This window comes from Stegostoma tigrinum, chromosome 4 (genome assembly GCF_030684315.1).
Source record: "Stegostoma tigrinum isolate sSteTig4 chromosome 4, sSteTig4.hap1, whole genome shotgun sequence".
Classification (NCBI taxonomy): Eukaryota; Metazoa; Chordata; class Chondrichthyes; order Orectolobiformes; family Stegostomatidae; genus Stegostoma; species Stegostoma tigrinum.
The window spans coordinates 101422222-101442228 of record NC_081357.1 but is presented as its reverse complement, the minus strand read 5'-3'; the positions used below and the strand labels follow the sequence as shown (position 1 = coordinate 101442228).

Sequence of the window (20007 nt, the reverse complement as noted above, 5' to 3'; positions counted from 1 at the left end):
CATAGAAAAGGTGAATGGCAAAGGTCTTTTCCCACGGGTTAGGGGAGTCCAAAACTAGAAGGCATAGGTTTAAGGTGAGAGGGGTAAGATTTAAAAGGGACCTGAAGGGCAGCCATTTCACTCAGAGCGTAGTGCATGGATGGAATGAGCTGCCACAGAAAGTGTTAATGGTGAGTATAGTTACAACACTTAGACGATGTTTGGACAGGTACGTGGAAGGAAAAGGTTCAGAGATAAATGGGCCAAACACAGGCAATGGGACCAGTTCAGTTTAAGAAACCTGGCCATCATGGACAAATTGGATTGAAGGGTCTGTTTCCAGGCTGTGGATGTCTGTCACTCGTAGTTCCACCCAAATAAATTCCGTATATTGTTCCAAATCTGAGATCCTCCCTGACTAGTTTGCTGTTCCAATCTCATTATCAATGCAACTCCTTTTCTTTCTCCTCTGTCCTTACTAAACATTCAATATCTTTTGAATATTCATTTCCCAGCTTTGTTCACCTTGCAGCTGTGTTTCAGTAATGTAATTATATTACTAACATTTACTTCCAGTGTGTATAAACCGTCTATCGTTGTGAATGCTGTGTGCATTCATGTAGAGCTCCCTTAACATCTCTTTGTTTCAAATGTGGAATATCAAATTCGATTCTGAGCTTTGTTTTGCTGTATTTTAATCCACTTTTCTACTACTTGTTTCCAATTTAACTCTTTTGGATTACCCCTCAGGTTCCCATCCCTCTGAGAAATTGGTTTAAATGAACTCCAGTAGTATTAACAAATCTCCCTGTGAGGATATCAGTCTCAATCCTGTTAAAATTTGCATTGATCACCTTGTACACGTACCCTCAAGTGGTCCCAATGCCTCAGAAATTTGAGGCCCTCCCTCCTACACTAGTTCTCCAACTATGTATTCAATCAGTCCTCTTGTTCTTATGCTAACTGATGCATGACACTGGGAGTAATCCTGAGATTATTGCTCTTGAAGTCCTGTTTTATAATTCCTAGCTCCTTCAATTCAATTTTCAGAACCTCAAGTGACTTAGAGATTTTATACTTCAGATTTTCAGAATCCACAATATTCTGCTTTTCAATTTAAGTACATGTTGACCTGCTTTTTACTGCCAAAGTTTAGAGTGTGAAAACTGTTAAAACAGGACAATTTCAAATCTGAAGGGATGATTACTACTTCAACTGTGCTGACCCTTGGTTTCTCATTTAGTCATTAAGGAGCATTCGAACATTGACTCCATGATGCTGGGTCCCTGTAAAACAATACAGCCAGTCCTACTTTCCTACTTCATCCTCATAATCCTGCACATTCCCTAAATTGCCCACCCATTTTGTTTTTGAAATCATTCACTGTCGTCAGTTCTGTCTCCCTATGAGCAGCGAGTTCCAGGTCATTACCTTTGCAGTTTAAAAACTGATCTTCCTCAAATCTCCCTTGCATCTCAGGCCCAAAACCTTCAAACCTGTATCCCCTAATCCTTATACCATCAGCTGGTAGAAGTGGCTTTTCATTGCCTCGCTTACCTAAACCATCAAGTTTGACACCATTGTCAAATTTTGAAATATTATTCTTTGTTCCAGTCACAATAAAAGCTGTGGCCCCAGCACTGATCCTTTGGGAATACGGCTGTGTTACATGCTGCATTCTGAAACCAACTATTTTCCACAATTTGCTATTTTCTGTCATTGAACTTTCTTCTTCCAAACTGATACCAACCCCCCTTTTCCATGGGCCTTGGTTTTATTAACCAGCCTTTTATTTTGTGACTTTGGAATTTAAGATAGCATTTCACATCTAACCAACAGCCTTTGCATTATCATCATTGACTTTGTAACTTAATCAAAAACTTTAAATAGATTAGACGAGTACCATCTGCCTTTTATATATCAATGCTGTCTCTCCTTAATTATCTCAAACTTCTCCAAGTATTTTTTGGTTTTGCTTTGCCCAATTATTGTTTTAAAACCTTGCCCAGCACTAATATTAAACTGACTGGCCTATTTACTTCCTTGAATACTTTATTATCATACTTGATAGTCTTCATTAATAATGGAGAAGAGTAAGAAAATGTCTCATGTAGAACCTCTAAATTAGCAGAAGACTAAGTAACTTCAGTGGAATGATAGCAGATCTAACTGAGCAGAATGGAATCAAAGAGTAACAGAAAAAAACATAATGAAACAACAGTTGAGCTATTTTTTAAAGGAGGAAATGGTTTAACTATAGACCAGTTACATTCCACCAAGAGCAAATGGCAAAGGAACCAAAATTACAGCCTCATAAAGAAATGTGGAGAAACAGAAGAGTGGCTATCATGTATGAATGCTTAAAGTGAGAACTGGGAAAAACACATGAAGTTGAAAGGAGAAATAATCAGGAAAATATCACTGGTGAAGAGAGAATGTGAGAATACTGAGACAGGCAACGTAAAAAGATCTCTAAAGTCTTCTACTAGCGTAATTAAGAGGTAGCAATAGGCAGATTGGGCTTATTAGGGATAAAAAAATGTCATTTATGCTTAGGAGGTGCAAGGTAATGCTAAAGTACTTGAATAGTTTATCAGTATTTGTTAAGGGCGAGGTAGAAGTGAAGATGGTCAAAGAAATGGATGGACTGAAAATTGATAGAAGCTTTGATATTCTCCAGTAATCTGGCATGCCCTCCATGTCAAGGGAAGATTGTGACAGCCCCTTCCGCTATCGCTACTTCGTCCTCATGTAAAGATTGGATACATCCAGATCAGGCAGTTTATCTGTTCTAAACATGATCAGCCAGTACTACCTTTCCATCAACCCTCAGCCCATCCATTTTTTCGACCCTTCACTTCCACCTCTAAATATTCTAAATTATAAAAATATTCTACTTTTATGCAGAATTTGCTAAGTATGTCTAATTTTTTATGTTATTTCTTAGGTCAACTGGTGAGACTGCTGTTACCACATTTGATATTGATAAAATGTACACACCTTTGTTCTTTGCTCGTGTGAAGAGCTTTACAGCATTTGCTGAAACCCCTCTTTAATTTGATCCAACCTGTCAATTTGGGTTTAGGCTCATGGCAAAGCACTTTGATCTTCTACCTTTTGCATGAGTGATATGGCATTGACTCCACAAAGAGGAAACTGCTTTCTGAGTTTATATAGGATATTGCTGAATCAGTGCATTATTTTTTAAAGGAGACTTTTGCAAAAATAAAGTCTGAAATCTCAAAGTTTCAGTGTGTTGGATCCCAGATTGGTTTCTTTGAGATATGAATGAAGAAAGTTAAATAATCTATAATTAGGCTTGGGGGTTTAAATAGAAATCTTGAGGCTGTTAACTTTGGTATTGTTTCAATTTTACTACCAATATATTGGTACTGTCAGAATTTTTACACTGGGTTATGAGAATGTAACTGTCAGCAAACTGTCATTTTTATTACAAATGGAATTGTTCATGTTATCTGAGACTCTGCTGGACAACAGTCATTGTCTTTTCATGTCTTCTGACTTCAAAGCTTTAACAGATTGAGAGTTTTTTTTTCATTATTTACTTAAATTGAAATTATGTTTGGATACCAAGAAAATAAATGTTTTCTTTCAATTGGCCTTGCTGTTTTTTTTTTATTGAATGATGTCACTACACTACTAAGCTTGTAGCATTTTAAATATCATACACAATCTTGGGCAATCAACTTGTCAGTTTTTCTTACAATGCAATATCTAAAATCAGTTTTTGTTTGCTGATTTCTGTCACTTTTTATTGGATGAGCTCAATCTCATGAATCAATTCATAAGCCTTAAGCCTTTTAAGGATTTTGCGTCGTGATAGATTTCATGATTCCTATTTACACATTCAGAATATCAACAATGCCTCTTTGTGAGGAAGGAGTTTGTGATTTTTTTCCCCATTTATGATTCAGTTTTTGTTCATTTATTTTATAGCCATGCAAGCTTTGATTTAAGAGTTTTTCAGTAGCACAGGTGCACACTACTGATCCTTAAAACTGTCAAATGCTGTTACTTTAGTGTAAGGCCAGCCAAATTTCAGTCCCTAAGTGAATGTTTTTTCCAACTAATGACGGAAATGGCTGCTCCTGATTATCTTTGTACCAGCAATAAATTTGAACATGTGAACTTAGAGCTAGCCGCATGGTGATTATGTAACCACTACCAATTGTTGTAAAAACCTACCTGGTTTATTAATGTTCTTTAAAGAAAGAAATTGCCAGCCTTACCTGGTCTGGTGACTCCAGACCTTCAGCAATGTGGTTAATTCTTAACTGCACTTTGGACAGCCAGAGATAGCAATAAATGCTGGCTTGGCCACATACCTTGAACAATTTCTTTTAAAACATGAAACTTCACACAGCCACCACAACAGAACCTCATACTATTATTGCAAGATTAGTTTTCAGAACTAAATGACTTAACCTGGGCATAATCATTTGACCAAATAAAAGAACTGTAGATGCTGTAAATCAGGAACAAAAACAAAGTTGCTCGAAAAGCTCAATAGGTCTGGCGGCATCTGTGAAGGAAAAAACAGAGTTAATGTTTAACTCTGTTTTTTCCTTCACAGATGCTGCCAGACCTGCGAAGATAATCATTTGACCTCCTGGAAAGAAGTTACTGAAGCAGGGTTCTGTGCATGTTCCTGACAGCCTAGATACTTTATGTCTGACAAGCTCATTAAGATTTTAGAATATAATTGATCTAGTACTGCCTTAAGATGTTTCATTGTCTTGTTCACGGTACACAGAATGTCAGGCTTGCCTTTGACTCCCATACACATTCAGCTTGTGAAAATCTTAACCCCAACATTGAGACAATTAGGGATCAAGGAAACCTCTAGAGAATTAATGTTACTGCACTTCTGATGAATAATGTGGCATAAGTTTAGTACATGGTCAACTCTTGCAAGAAGAGCTTGTTATTATGCTATTTAATAAGCCTGTCACAGCAACATTTTTAGACATACAGTTTTGATTAAATGCACACAAGTGCCTCATAACCCACGCCTCACACTTGATTGCAGGATCCTTGACTACTTCATTAAATTAAAACAAATGGCAATTTGGGACAACAAACTAAATGTTAAACCAAACTCGTACTTCCTAACTAAAGTTGAACTCATCAGGACATTCATAATATATTTTTATGTTTAGCTTTATTTGATGGTATTCAAATATTAACACAATGCATATAGATTTATTCCATGTAGGTATTTTTAATGACATCACAACTATACAACACTAACTTCAGGTTGGTACTAAGATTTGACAACATTTCCACATCATACATTATAAATTTAAAGTAAAGCATTGTAATAAAACTGCACAAGGCAAAGTACTTATAATCAAAAAAGGCACAGAGGTGAAATTTTCTAAAAAAAATGTGATTATATCTCGCTCCTGTTGAAGTAGAAAGTTTAAAAGAATGATTCTTTTTGTTATCTCTGGCAATCAAAACTTATCCCTGTATGACATATGACATGGTTCAAATATATTAAGAGCACTTGTGACCTTAGTAAAGAAATCCCCCATAGCGCAACCTTTCAGATTCTGGCAACACTGTTTTCTTAGCGTAATTGGGTACCTACACTCAATGTTCACATTGGCATTGTTATGTATACTTGATATGTACTTGATTTTGTGTTTTCTACATGAGACAATCTGCTGGTGTTTAAAATTAATCCTAAGGTAAAATCTGAAAAGCAATAAATCCATTGTGCTAAACATCCTTTTCGAAAATGATGTGTCGGCCGTTTATTTTCACATGTGGATGAGTGAGCTGCCGTTTATGTACATCAATGAATTAAATGAGTATGGTATTTATTGTACTACATTTCATTATAACATGGTGAATGTGTCTCAGAACGTGCTGCAGAATGTCATACAGGGTATCGGCAAGAATGATAACCTTAGTTATTGTTTGTTCATTGCAATCATGCTGCTGGATTTGCATCACTATTTTTAATAGTCTTTCATTTAAGCTGATATAAATTCACCCATTATTTACAGTAAATTCTAGAGAAGAAATTTCAGAATGATTTGAACCGATGAAGTTTTTCTTTTTTGTTTTTCTTTAAATAATTAGTGCATGTTATGTTTGAAATTAAGTTTTAAAAACTTCCAGTTGGAATGTTAAATATCTTCCAGTTCATAGGTGGTTTACTTAAGACTTAAAAAAAAGTTGATACTTCTTATTGATAGAATTCTATGTTTCCGCCCTTCACATTACCACAGCAGTTATGGGTGGTTGCATGTGGAGAAATTCTAAAGTGGATAAATAGCAGTAGGAACATAGGTGCTATTCTGATTTTGCAGGAACATAGCATCATATAGATAATCACAATATTCATCCGGGTTGGGCTTGGAGGTCTGGTACATGGTCTTGTTCATGCTGTTTATTGTAGTTTGTGCATTCTGCATTGGGTCTCTAAAGTTCTTAGGACTGGCAGTTTCATTACAAGGATCTGAAGAACCTTGAGAATATCTAATAAAAGTGTTGCTGTAAGCATTCTTTCCCAAAGTAATTTTGTTCCAGTTGGGATAGTCTCCACACTCAAAATTTGTACTGCAGTTTGTTACGGGACCACCATAATTCCCAGGATTATGGCATCCTGCACTAAATTGTGCACATCTGCTATAGATTCTGCTGATATCCATTTCACAGTGTGGATCATAAAGGTAAGTGGGCTTTCCGAGGTCATGCCCATTTGTATATGAGAAGCATGGATTACCGGAGATGTTCTCAACTGCTACACATTCTTCCAGGTTTCCATTTACATAGAGATTGGACAACACACTTTTTGGATTAGAAGTAAATGTTGGCTGAGATCCTTCGTTTTCAATTGGACCTGTTAAAAGCTGAGCAAACATTTTTTTTTATGAAGTAACAGTTTGATGTGATTTTTTAACAACTTGCATTATACGGTACTTTGATATGAGAGAACTTCCTAAATTGAGTCAATGAATGATATAGATATTACGAGAGGCAATGGAAGAACCTGCTATAAAAGTTAGATTTTTAAGAAGGGTTTTAAAGGAGAGTAAGGTAGCAAAATGGAAAGGTTACAGGAGGAAGTTGCAGAGTCTGGGATGCTAGTGGTGGTTTTGAGGGGGGATGAGATGTGTGAGGTGTGTGGAAAAGGGTGTTAGGCTGCAGAAGATTGCTAAAAAAATGTGAGAAAGCTTTTGGAGATTAAATTTGTGGCAGTCAGGACTGGTCAATGAACAACAGTATGATAGCTTATAGACAGGAAAGCTTTGATTATATTAAAACTTATGAAGGCTAGGATTTGAGAGGATGCCCAGAAGAGAATTAGAACAGTTAAGTTTGGAGGTCACAAAGGCATGAAAAAGTGGAAGCAGTTCATCACTGATTATAGGGCAGTCCAAACAATGTGCTTAGGATAACCATTGCATGTTATTTCAGTTCTAGAACGTGTGGAATTAAGATCTCAATATTGGGTTGTTAGGTATTTGATGCTTCAAATGCACTACTTGCTGATCCATTTCCATTGTCAGTTGTATTTTAGAAGTAGACAAGTAAAATCTTACCACTTATACACCCAAGTCCTTTTGATTTAGGATAAACTTTAATGTATAAATACTGCTGTGAAAATATATAGAATTGGACGAGTGCTTCCTTTCTGTCCATTAAATATTCTGACTGACCTCATGGTTAAACCACTACAGAAGACAACCAAGTCAATGACATGAATCTGTTCTATAACAGCAAGTAACTACCTTAGGTAAGGTTAACTCAATAACAACATCTTCACTTGTGAAACAAAGTTGGTAATATTTGTTTTGCTCATGTGTTAGCATCAAGATGCCCTAATTATACATCCTCCTCTGTTTCAACACCACTTGTATAGGACTGTAGCAGCAACATTGCATCATACCTACCTGCAGGTCTCTTTTATTTTTATAGCATCCATTTTCACCATATGGTCTTTTCTTGTGGATTGATCTCCTCGCTTCAGCTTCTGTCTTTGTTTCTGGCCTGGGGTGATCGTGTACACCTTTTGCCTGCCACATTAAAGAAATTAAGGCCAAAAGAAAGTGTAACTCCTTTGCACAGAGGCTGTGTTTTAGATGCTATTCTAATGAATTTAGAGTCATACAGCATGGAAACACCCTTTGATACAACCAGTCCACGCCAACTATGTTCCAAACTAAACTAGTCCCAACTACCTACACCTCAATAAGGTCAGCTTCAACTTCCTCCAGTGGAGCACCTATGCTTCAGTGGGAAAATGATCTAATCTTTCCAGTCTATTTTCATATCTCAAACCCTCCATTCCCAGCAACATCCTTGTAAATCTTTACTGAACCTACTTCAATTTAATAATATCCTTCCTATAACAGGGTGACCAGAACTGCACATAGTACTCCAGAAAAAGCCTTATTAATGTCCTGTACAACCTCAACATAACATTCCAACTCCTGTGCTCAAAAGGTCTGAGCAATGAACGCTAAGTACCTTCTTAACCACCTGTCTACCTGTGATAAAAATTTCAAAAAAAATAGGTATCTGAACCCGTAGGTCTCTCTGTTCTACAACACTGACCAGGGCCCTACCATTAATTGAATAAGTCATGTCCTTGTTTGAATTACCAAAATGCAGAACCTCACATTAACTGAATTAAACTCCTCCTGCCCTTCTTCAGCCCATTGACCCAATTGATCAAGATCTCTCTGTAATCTTGCACAACCTCCTTAACTGTGCACTATACTGCCAATTTTGGTGTTATCTGCATAGTTACTCTGTCTGCTATATCCTCATCCAAATCATTTATATAAATGACAAAGAAACAAGTAAATGACAAAAGACCCAGTATTGATTCCTGTGGAACACCAATGGTCACAGTCCTCCAAATCTGCAAAACAACCCTCCACCACCACCCTTTCTCCTACCATCAAGCCACCATTGTATCCAGTTGGCAAGCTCACCCTGAATCCCATACGATCTAACTTTAGTAATTAGTTAACTGTGTAGAACCTTAGTTTTAAATGTCACAGTAATATCCATGAAGTACTGCCTTATTGCATACGCCTTTTTATCTTGATCAGCAGCTCTATTATTGTTTGATATTCTGTGACAATCATTACCTCTTCAATGTGAATATTATCAGACATAAACTAGATTGGGGTCCCCATGTCAAATTGAATAAAACCATGAAAATCCTACCTGCACAGAATGCTTCTTTGGAGTTTCCAGCTTATTATGATGGGGTTTCTGCAATTAAACTAACTAAAGAATGGAAGGTATTTCGTTGGTAGGAGAAATGGTATCCAGAATTGCCCAAAACTAGTTTACAATCAACTTCAGGATGTTTCGGCTTTCTTGAAATTTGAGAATTCTCATTTTTGCTTCTACTTTCATTGGACCATTGACGATATCACCCGACAAGTTACTTGAAAGGACCAATCATCTAAATACTAATGCTGGAATAGATACGAGAGGTAGACAGAATAACATTACAGCTTAGAAATGTGTGGAGGAGGAGGCGAATCAAAAGAGTAGAAGGATTAACCTTGAACTGGCTATATGTTCTATTGATATTGAGCCTTTGGAACAGAAAGAACCTTTAAAGCTGCACCAATTGTCTGAATATGAGGAATGAAAAGATATCTTTAATTTCTGTTTTGAATAGTGCTAAGTTCTAACCTATCTCAATTTTCTGATTACATTTAAATACTAGGAATATATTATTGTTAATCGGCTGGGTTTTCCTGTAAGCTCTGATTGAAGAAAGAATGTAAAAAAACAAGGGACATCTTTGTGGGGAAAATATTGAAATGACACTAAATTTAATTCCCAGCACTGTAAGTCCCAAACTGTCCGTCTCCAAATCAACAAACTTATTTATTGCACTGGATTAATTACCATACCATATTTACAATTCGTACAATTTGTCAAACTTGACTTGTCACCTTGTCTCCGATGTAATGCATAAATTGGGTGTGTGCAGAACAGCCCATAATAACTATCTAAAAACGTATTAAAGTTCTACCACAAGCAGTATGATATATGGAATTAAAAAGGTGAAGCCTATGTTCTTACTAAAATAATTTTATCTCCTCTTAGCTCAAAGTTTTAAAGAGCCTCATTTATAGTTGATTACTTTGGGTTTCAGTGACTTGCACAGACAAATAGGTAGTCTATTTTGAACACAGCGGGACATTACAAAAAGATGAATGAACAATTGGAGTTTTTTGATGGAGTTGACAGAGAAACATGTTGTCAAGGTGACTGGGAAACATACCTACATTCTGTCTAGTACCACGGACTCTTCAACTTTCAGTGGGGAAGAGGCAAATGAAGACAAATTTAATGCCACATCCAGAGGTGATATCACCAAGATTGTTTCCATGGTACCATCATCTATGTACTCAAAGCCTGGGGTGGCACTCAAACTTCCCACTTTGTCTATAGTCTGCACTTGCCAAATGTATTTTATCCCATCATTAGTAAAATCCTAAACAATAGCCAGGAGCTTTTGCAGAAGCTCCTGCTTTCTCATCGTAACTTCAGAAGTACAGCACCTCTTGCACCACCAAACTGTGGAAATACCTCCAAAGGAACGCCCTGCTATTTACTTATTTAGAAATTTTACCATAGATATTTGGAGCTCAATGACACAATTTCATTTGACAATTGCTATGTATTTATTAGCACTGTCTTTGCCACAGTGCCCAAGTGATTACTCCTGGTCAATGCCATAACAGTCCATTATAGTGCTGCTAACAATGATAATAATTCCACCTATTTTGAGCAGTTCAATACAATCTTAACACAGTCTTCAGGCAAAGTCACGTTGTCAAGTAACATCAATACCTGTCACTCATCAAATCTTCAGAATTGTCACTGATGCATTGACATGTTAATAATTATGAGAAGCGATTGGTTACTGGAGACTTCAGCAATTGATCCTTTTTTCACTGCATACAAAATTGTTCTGCTAACCAGATAAAAAGGCTGTATTGTTACCGTTTCATTACTACAACTTACTATAGTTCTAACGTCCAACATATTAGTGGGCAAATTGCTGCAAGTAGTGAGAATTTTAATAACAAATTCTACGATATGTTGTTCTCAGAAAACAGATCTAAGTTGTATGATATTATTTTACTGAAAAGTTGGAAAAATATTTCAAGTAATTATCCCTTTAAGGCCACACAGTTTACTTCAAATACCAAGGTCAATCAAAGTCACTGTGGTGAAGAAAGGTTGCAAATGAATACATTTTTGGCACTACAGGCTCTGAGTTTTATTCTGCTTTTAACATCTCGATCTGTATGTGCTTCACATATATTTTATATATATGTGAAGCACATGCTGTGCATGAACTGAACAAAGATGAAATGTGTGACCATGTTTCAGATGGCTACTTGCTTCATGATTGATGATCAATGAAGGTGATGCTGACCATGTGCAAATTATTAGTGGATCTTTCCTTTGTTTATTCTCTAACCAAAGTAAAGCAATGACAGGGCGCCTGTACATCCAGACAATAGTTCAATAAATTATGCATTAATAGGATTTCTAAAAGAGACTGAAAGATGAACTGGACTCATTGAGAAGATAAATGTAGAGTATGAATCTTTAAAAAAATCAAGAATAATGTATTTATGTAAATAAAATTGTAGGACTACACCTGCTTTACAAAAATACTTTTCTAAAACAAGTTTTTTTTCTATTTTTATTTACTTTTAAATTTTATTGAGGCAGTCCTTTAATTTTTATAATGTAGGAGCAAATTACTGCAGATGCTGGAATCTGTCCTGAAAACAAAAAGCGCTGGAGATCACAGCCAGTTAGACAGCATCCATGGAGAGAAAGCAAGCTAACATTCTGATGAAGAGTCATCTAGATTTGAAACATTAGTTTGCTCTCTCTCCATGGATGCTGCCTGACCCATTGTAATCTCCAGTGCCTTTTGTTTTCAGCCTTCATTTTTCATGATAACAAAGTGTGAAGCTGGATGAACACAGCAGGCCCAGCAGCATCTCAGGAGCACAAAAGCTGACGTTTTGGGCCAAGACCCTTCATCAGAGATGTTGTCTTTGTCTTGAAAACTAAAGATTAGTACTTTTAGGAAATATTTTGTATTGAATTAAAACTGTTCCAAATAAAGTCAGTAAAATGTCTGATATTCACTTTAGTATTTTTAAACTTTTTTGACCTTAAACAAAATTATTAAAAACGTATTCAAATGAACAAAAGGTCATCTGAGTCCAGTTTCACCTTCCTGTCCTGTGATTACGTGTCATTGAAATTTTTCCTACTGCGTTCTCTAAAGCTCCATCTAAAAAAGCAATCCAAATTTCCCTTCAGTAATGATGTTATATTTGCTGTATCTGGTAATGAGTGCAGGACAAAATGCATTTAAAAGGAAAAACCAACCTGAAAAAATATGCATTTTCCTTCATGTCTCCAGAAGTTGGTGACAGGATAACCTCCATGTCCTCGGCATGGCATGAGATTCAAGGGAGCACCACAGTTTGGACAACATTTCTCTACAATAGAAAAGAGTAGTTTGAAAACATTTCCACTTTACTGATAGAACATGAAAAATACTATTCAAAAATTACATGGACATAGTGCTCTTCATACACCTTGGACAGCTCAGAAGTGTCAAGTAAAGCCAAATTTGAAATGTATGACTGTACTTTATGCTCTTCTCCCATAACGGATTTAGTCAAGGTTTTAGGTGTGGCGTTGAATTGGGTAAGATAGTAGTGGGTGTGGACACACATAGGAACAGGAGTGGGCCATTCAGCCCCTCCAGCCTACTCCACCATACAATAAGATCACTGCTGATTTTAGGCCTAACTCTGTTTACCTGCCTTTGGCCCATACCTTTGCTTAACAAAAACTTATTTGTCTCAGATTTTAAATTAACAAGAAATCTAGCATCCACTGGCATTTGTGGACGATAGTTCTAAACCACTACCACCCTTTGTGTGTAGAAGTGCATCCAAAAACTTCTCCTGAATGGAGTGGCTTTAATTTTTAGACTATGCCCCTTCTTGGCATCAAACCCAATTAAGTTTGTGCCAGGAAGACCATGGGTGAGATGACAATCAAGACCCTTGGGGACAATTGTTGCTTACATTTTTGACTCTTCACATCAGCGCTGGTGCTAATGCACTAGAAGGGACCTGATCATGCAAGTCAGTGCAGGTTCTAAATAAGGGTCTAGGCCTGAAACGTCAGCCTTCCTGTTCCTCTGATGCTGCTTGGCCTGCTGTGTTCATCCAGCTCTACACCTTGTCATCTCAGATTCTCCAGCATCTGCAGTTCCTACTATCTCTGTGCAGGTTCTTTCTGGTTTTTCGGTGTGTTAGGGTTAGGGAAAGGCAGCCACTGCCTGATGCAGGGACTCAGCACTGGGAAGGACCAGGGTGGGCTCATTTTCAGTGGCTGATGCTGAAACCCATCGCTCTGTCCTTGCTACCAAACCCCTCTCCTGACAGTCATTCAGCCCACCATCACTTATCCCTGACCCTGGGTCACACAGTCTTCTCGACAGCAGCCACTACTAGCAACGCCAAACTAAAGGGCTGCTGGCCTCTGGTTGGCCGCTCTCAGTAAGGTGGAACCTGGTGCTCATGGCATTCCAATCACATGGAATGCCCCCTAGAGACTTCTCAATTCCCTGATTAGCCAGTGACTGAAACACTGCCACTTCCATAAAATTCACCCACCATTGCAATGTAACTAATGGAACTGAGCTTTCGCCCAATAAGATCTCATAAAGAAATAGGTAATGATCAGATTCAGTAATCTCTTACTAAACATTGTTTGAGGGATTAAATATTGACCAAGCCATCAGCAGCAGTTTCAATTTATACATTGCCTTTAACAAAATAAGGACACAGGTCTAACAGAGCAATGTTTGACATCAATCCAAAATAGGTGATATTGGGTTAGATGCCTACAAGTTCACTCAAAGAGATGGATTCTATCATGATATATTGGACTGAAATGGGGGGAGTGGAGTCCAGAGCTTCAAATCCAGGCAACTGCAAGTAGATACACTAATGATGGGGCTGTTAAAAATCAGTGATATTCAAGAGACCAGAACGAGAATATTGCACAAATATCTCAAAGGGTCAATGGAGGAATTTACAGGATGGCCAGACCTTAGATGGATTTGAAAACAGGAAAGTGAGTTTTTAAGTTGAACCTTTGCTTGACCAGGTGTTGTTCTATGCCCATGGACAGAAGGTATTGGTGAATAAAACTTAGTGTGAGCAGGCACTCAGGCAGCAAGTCTTGGATGCACGGAAGTTTCTAAATGGTAGCACATAGAAGCCTGTGCAGGGGAGCAGTAAAATAGTCAAATTTAAAGGTTTCAGCAGATCAGACGACAACAGAAGATCGGATAATGTTGTAGAGGGAGAAACAGAAAGTCAATGGCTTCAGCCTTATAAACATCTATCTGAAGGAAATTTCTGTTCATACCTGGCGAACCATGCTACTTTTCTTCAATGGGATCTTTTCATGTTCACTTAAGATGTTAGATAAGGCCTCAGTTTAATATCCCATTGAAAAGAAAAAATATTTGAATGTTTCATCAGCTCTAGCAATGTTCAAAGCCAAATGCCAAATGTAAAGGACAGGAGTGGTGGGATCACAGTTAAAGAATTGATGTCTGTTTAACTTTTGTTGCAGATTCATAGAAAATATTAATGTATAATGGTGCAAGAAGTAAAAGTTTGAAGGGAATTAAAGGATAGTCTCTGATTCTGAAAATTGATATTTTGTTATTCAGTTTACATTTTAAATGTCACATACGAAAGTAAATGAGACCAAAATCGCATTGCAATGAACCATTCCGCTTAACAAAAAGTTTAAAAATTCTAAATCAATGACTGTATTTATCCTATTGATGAGGAAGGTAAAACTTGTGGGAATTTTTAACTGTAAAAATTTCATTTTTAATATAAATTGTTAATGTTCATTTGTTGCGCTGATTACTTTTATGGATAATGCCACATGACCACTGAAATTTCAATATCCGACCCAGGAAGTGAAAGGTTGTGTGTTAGTCGAGCACATTAATGTATTACTACCAAAACCAAGCTTTGGCCAAACAATGGGATCTTTTCATGTTCACTTAAGATTTTCTTCAGGATCCGAATCGGCAAGCTATTGTATTTGCTGCCATTGTGCAGACTCGAGAAAGCAAAGACTTAACCTAAATGGAGTAAGAGATCTTATAGGCTAGTTTCCAAGAGAGGAGTGCACATCCTGGAAAGTCCACCTAAATCTGGTTTGAAACAGTTAAATTGCTTTGCAATGCCCAAATCAGAACCAATCAAAATAAAAGTCTGGCTAAATGGTTATCCAGTTCTACTGGAGGTCAATATTGGCACAGCCGTTTCAGTGATCACAGAACCAGTCTTTAACAAAATTCACTCTGGACTCCAACATTTAAGTTTGCACAAGACCCTGGCTCAACTGAGAACCTATACTGGGGGACTCTTTACAGATTAAAGGTACAGCTTCGATTCTGATCTTTTATGAGAAGCAGCTGATTCAGTTACCAATGAGTGTAGTAAAAGACTAAGGCTCAAGCTTGATGGGGCAAAATCAGTTGAAAAAGATTCACCTTAATTGGTTCAACATCTTTTGATTAGAACATGGTTGTCTGAGTGAAGTCCTAATTAAATAACTGGACATTTTTCAGGAGGATCTAGGGTCTATCAGAGGAACCAAGGCCAACTTGCATGTTGACTAGGAAGCATTTCTGCAAGGTCTTCCCACTGCCATTTGTCTTTTGGGCAAAAGTAGAGACAGAAATCAGAAAGCTAGAAAGCAAAGGAATCATCAAAATGGTCTGATTTATAGAATGGGCAGCACTGTTTGTATTTGATTGTAAAGCCTGATGGGTCAGTTTACCTTTGCAGGGAGTTTAAACAAACAGTAATCCATTTTTGGAGCTGGATAAATACCCAATTCCTCGCATAGAGTATTTATATGCAAAGCAGGCGGTGGGGGGCGCTGTCCTTCACAAACCTGGACAAGTGCCATGTGCACCTGCAATTGCAGTTAGATGCAGATTCCCAGAAATATGCTACAATTAATACCCGTAAGGGCTTATACCAGTATACGAGACTGCCATATGGGGTAATATCATCCTGTACAATTTTTCAGAGGAAAATGGAAAACATTTTACAAGGTCTACCCCAGGTCACTATTAATCTAGCTGATGTGCTAATAACAGGGAAGAGCAATAAGGAGCACTTAGAGAACTTGGGCATTGTCCTCAGATGTTTTTCCCAGGTGGGCATATGCTTTCGAAGGGAAAAAGTGTGTTTCAGGAAACTCAAGTGATCTATACACACCAAAAACAAAGTTGCTAGAAAAGCTCAGCAGGTCTGACAGCATCTGTGAAGAAAAAAATCAGACTTAAAGTTTTGGGTCCAGTGTCCTTTCCTCAGAACAGCATCTGCATTTCTTTCGGGTTTTTACCCCAAGATGTTTGGGCTACAGAGTCAACAAGACTGGGTTACACCCATTGGAAGATAAAGTGAGGGTGATCAAAAATGCCCTGGCTCCCACACCAGTACCAGAGATTAGGTCTTTCCTTGGTCTGGTGAACAATTATGTAAACTCCATACATAACCTAGCCTCCATCCTGGAATCTTTGCATTCAGCAATGGCTCTAATACTGAGTGCATATTGTTACAAGTTGGAACACTGTCAAAGAGACCAAGTAGCAAATGTGGATGCACTGAGCTGCCTCCCACTGGCAGATAATCCACTGGTGGTACCACCACTGGAGGAGTCCATAATGATTTTAAATTTTCTGGACATTTCCAGTCACAGCTGACAGTACCAGACTTTAGTAGTGGAAAGATCTGGTCCTGACAAGACTGAAACAGCTGTTGGAGATAGGGGAACCGAAGGGCAGACACAACCATGATTGAAACCTTTCTGGACCCAGACAGACCAGATCACGGTAGAGGACGGCATATTGTTATTGAGAGCAAGACTGATTTTCCCGAGCAAAGGTCACCACTGGGTTGAACTCCACTAGGGTCATCCAGGTCATCCATGAAAATATTGGCAAAAAAAAATGGGCTGGTGGCCATGATTGGATACAGACATAGCTGCATTGGTGGGGCAGTGCCCAAAGTACAAGCAATGACAAAAATTACTGCCAGCAGCTCCCCCACATTCATGGCAATGGCTGGGTAAACCCTGGACTCAGTTACACATCAAATATGCAAGTCCCTTCATGAAGCTAAATGTTATTAGTCATTGTAAACGCACACTCAAAATGCCTGGATTTGCATCGAGTTCATTCATCAATCATGGGGATGATGATAGAAAGCTGTGCGCATCTTTTGCAATACACAGACTCCCAGAAGTGTTGAGCACAAATAATGGGCCACTGTTAACCAGAAGGTAAAAGCATAAGGACAGCTCCATGCCATCCATCATCCAATGGTATAGGAGAAAAAGCAGCTCAAACTTTGAAGGCAGGCTTGAAAAAACAGCATACAGATTCATTAACTTCACTGTCCCATTTCCTATTTGTTTATAGGAACAGCCCACAAGCAACTACAGGAATAGGCCCAGCAGAGTTGCTAAAATGGAGAGGACTCTGTTCCCGGTTAAATCTGATCTTCCCGGACCTGGGGGAAAGGTGAAATGGCATCAGGAACACCAATGCCAGCCACAAGACTCCACCAAGCTAGAGAGACAATTTAATTCAGGGAACAAAGTTTGGTGGAAGAGTCACAGGAATGGTCCCGCATGGGTAAGAGGCGTGGTTGACAAAAGGTCAGGCCCAGTGACAAATACCGTATGGTAGGTGCGACTGTACTGAACAAGCACACGGACCACATGAAAGCTGCAAACTCACAAATGGTGTGGGAGCAACATGCGCCGGGCTCCTTAAATGCCTTTCTGACTATTCCAGAACTGTGGGTTCTCCCTCTCCATCAAGCATTGAAGATACCTCAGAATCTGAAATGGACACAGCAGATGTCGCCGCCCTGATGCTTCTGCCACCTGAAGAGGAATGAATTCCCTCTGAGATGCATCAAGCAGAAGAGGTGAGCTATTGCGCATTACACACCAAAGCAGAGTTGGAGGAACCTAACCCAGTGCTAAAATGCCCCAGGAGGAACTACAGAAATGAGAACTGGCCTATGTCCTCAGACTCAGACAGGGGGCAGATGTACTGATTGTAATGAGATCAGCTAGGTGGATGTCATACAATATGAGTTCTCTGATTAGGGCTGTTAACCTGGTCCAATCAGGGAGCCCTGGCTGAGAGATATAGAGACCAGTGTCAGAGATTCTGTTCACTCTGAGAGCTGGCTCTGAGGCAGTTGGATCAGTGTCAAGAACCCTCCATGTGTCAATAAAGGGTAACTTGGTGACTGCCTCAGTGGAATTATTTCAGTAGGGAGCAGGGGTGACCAACTCCAGGCAATGTGCAGCTAGACTGAAAATTTGAATAAAAGTTTCCCTGAAGTCACTTGGAAAGACCAAACTGAAGGCAGCGGTCAGTGGCCAAACCTTCAGCTCAGGACAAAGAAGTGAGCAAAGTTTAATTTAAACTACACTTCCCCACCAGGTCTCCCTACTCACTGCAACAACTGGTCTCTCCTCCAGTCAGAAGAGGAAGTTCCCACTGCAGATGAAGGAGTCGTTTAAAATGTAGCCAATGGTATATGCCCTAGCTTCCTCACAGATTATGAGGCACACTGGTGAAGCCTCAGTTTTATCTGGGCCTCTTTAAGAACAATCAAGCGAGGGACTCATCTACTGTTAGAGAATGAAAGAAGGAGTACAGAAGAAATTAAGTGTAAACAGTGGGATCTTTCAAATCTTAAACCACTAACTAGAAAATGTACTGCTGGAAAGAATGGTCTGCACCTTTGTAGCATATTTCAGAACCACAAGATTTCTTACAGTGCTTTACACACAGATAAATACTTCTAAAGTGCAGTCATTATTGTAGGAAATGTGACAGCCAAAATTACACCCAGGAAACTCATACAAACAGCATCATTACAAGGACCTTTTATTTTGATGTGTTTTCTTAGGGTGGATGCTAACCAGACCTGCTCTCCCAAATAGTGTCATTAAAACTTTTACACCCACATGAGCAGCAGATTGGACTTCAGTTCAATGTCTCGTCTCACCTTCAAACTGCAGCACTGCCTTCAGTACTACACACTGGAGTAGTGGTGATGCTTGCTATTGCTACATTATAGGTGGAAAAATTAGGAAATGAGCAAGACCATATAAAATTTGCCAAATTGGAGCTGAATTGATTGCCAGCTTGTTATCAATTTCAGATATAATAACACAGTTAAGTCCATCCAGATCTGTTTTAAATCATCTCCCAAAGGATCAAAATGCAGTTTAATTGCCAAATGATTAGATTATACAACTGGGAAACAACAAGTGTAGTTTCTTATTTATTATGTACAAATTAGGAGCAGGAGGAAGATCACTCTGGCCCTTGAGCTTTCTCTGCCATTCAGTAAGATAACAGCTGATCAGATTATTTCACATTCCCATCTACCCCAATTTCCTTTCTTTATTCAATTCATTCATATCAATTTCCAAGAATCTGATTGAGCTTTCCATTTTTTCTTTTATTTATTTCTGTCAGTGCTGGACATCAGGATTCTGGTACATGTAAAACTTTAATGTTTGAGCGAAGGGCATTGTGGATCTTAGCTGTTCCATTGATGCTATGTTTCAGCAAATGGCAACAATCCAGTAGAACATCTTAGATTGAGTTGCGCTATCATCCTACCATTCTCAAATTCCTGCTCCAGGCATTCATCTGGTGAGATCTCAAACCTATAGCTATCAGTCACTTAGTAACTAACTGTCCTCAGCATGTTACAACTACCGCCAAAGGTGAGAAGTCAGAATTATTGTGGAAACTGTTTATTCTACATCAGGCATCATCACTGAATTTCTCATTCACAAAACTTGGATATTCCCAATACATCCGGT

At 38.4% G+C, this 20007-nt stretch overlaps 2 protein-coding genes across 10 annotated transcripts in view; one reads left to right on the top strand and one right to left on the bottom strand.

The window, feature by feature from the left end:
• The window catches only part of fbxo9 (F-box protein 9), an 80812-nt gene extending 77212 nt beyond the window's left edge, over nt 1-3600 (top strand). For all 8 annotated transcript variants that reach the window (XM_048530367.2, XM_048530364.2, XM_048530362.2 and 5 more), the window contains one exon: nt 2927-3600. In XM_048530367.2, coding sequence (XP_048386324.1) covers nt 2927-3035 — 109 coding nt within the window. In that variant the 3' untranslated portion in view covers nt 3036-3600. The remainder of the gene's footprint in view (nt 1-2926) is intronic.
• A 1579-nt stretch (nt 3601-5179) lies between these two features.
• Nucleotides 5180-20007, bottom strand: part of LOC125452611 (chorion-specific transcription factor GCMa-like) — a 30766-nt gene continuing 15938 nt past the window's right edge. For both annotated transcript variants that reach the window (XM_048531254.2, XM_048531255.2), the window contains 3 exons: nt 12412-12524; nt 7908-8030; nt 5180-6863 (listed from right to left, as the gene is read on the bottom strand). In XM_048531254.2, the coding sequence (XP_048387211.1) occupies nt 6270-6863; nt 7908-8030; nt 12412-12524 (830 nt within the window). In that variant the 3' untranslated portion in view covers nt 5180-6269. The remainder of the gene's footprint in view (nt 6864-7907; nt 8031-12411; nt 12525-20007) is intronic.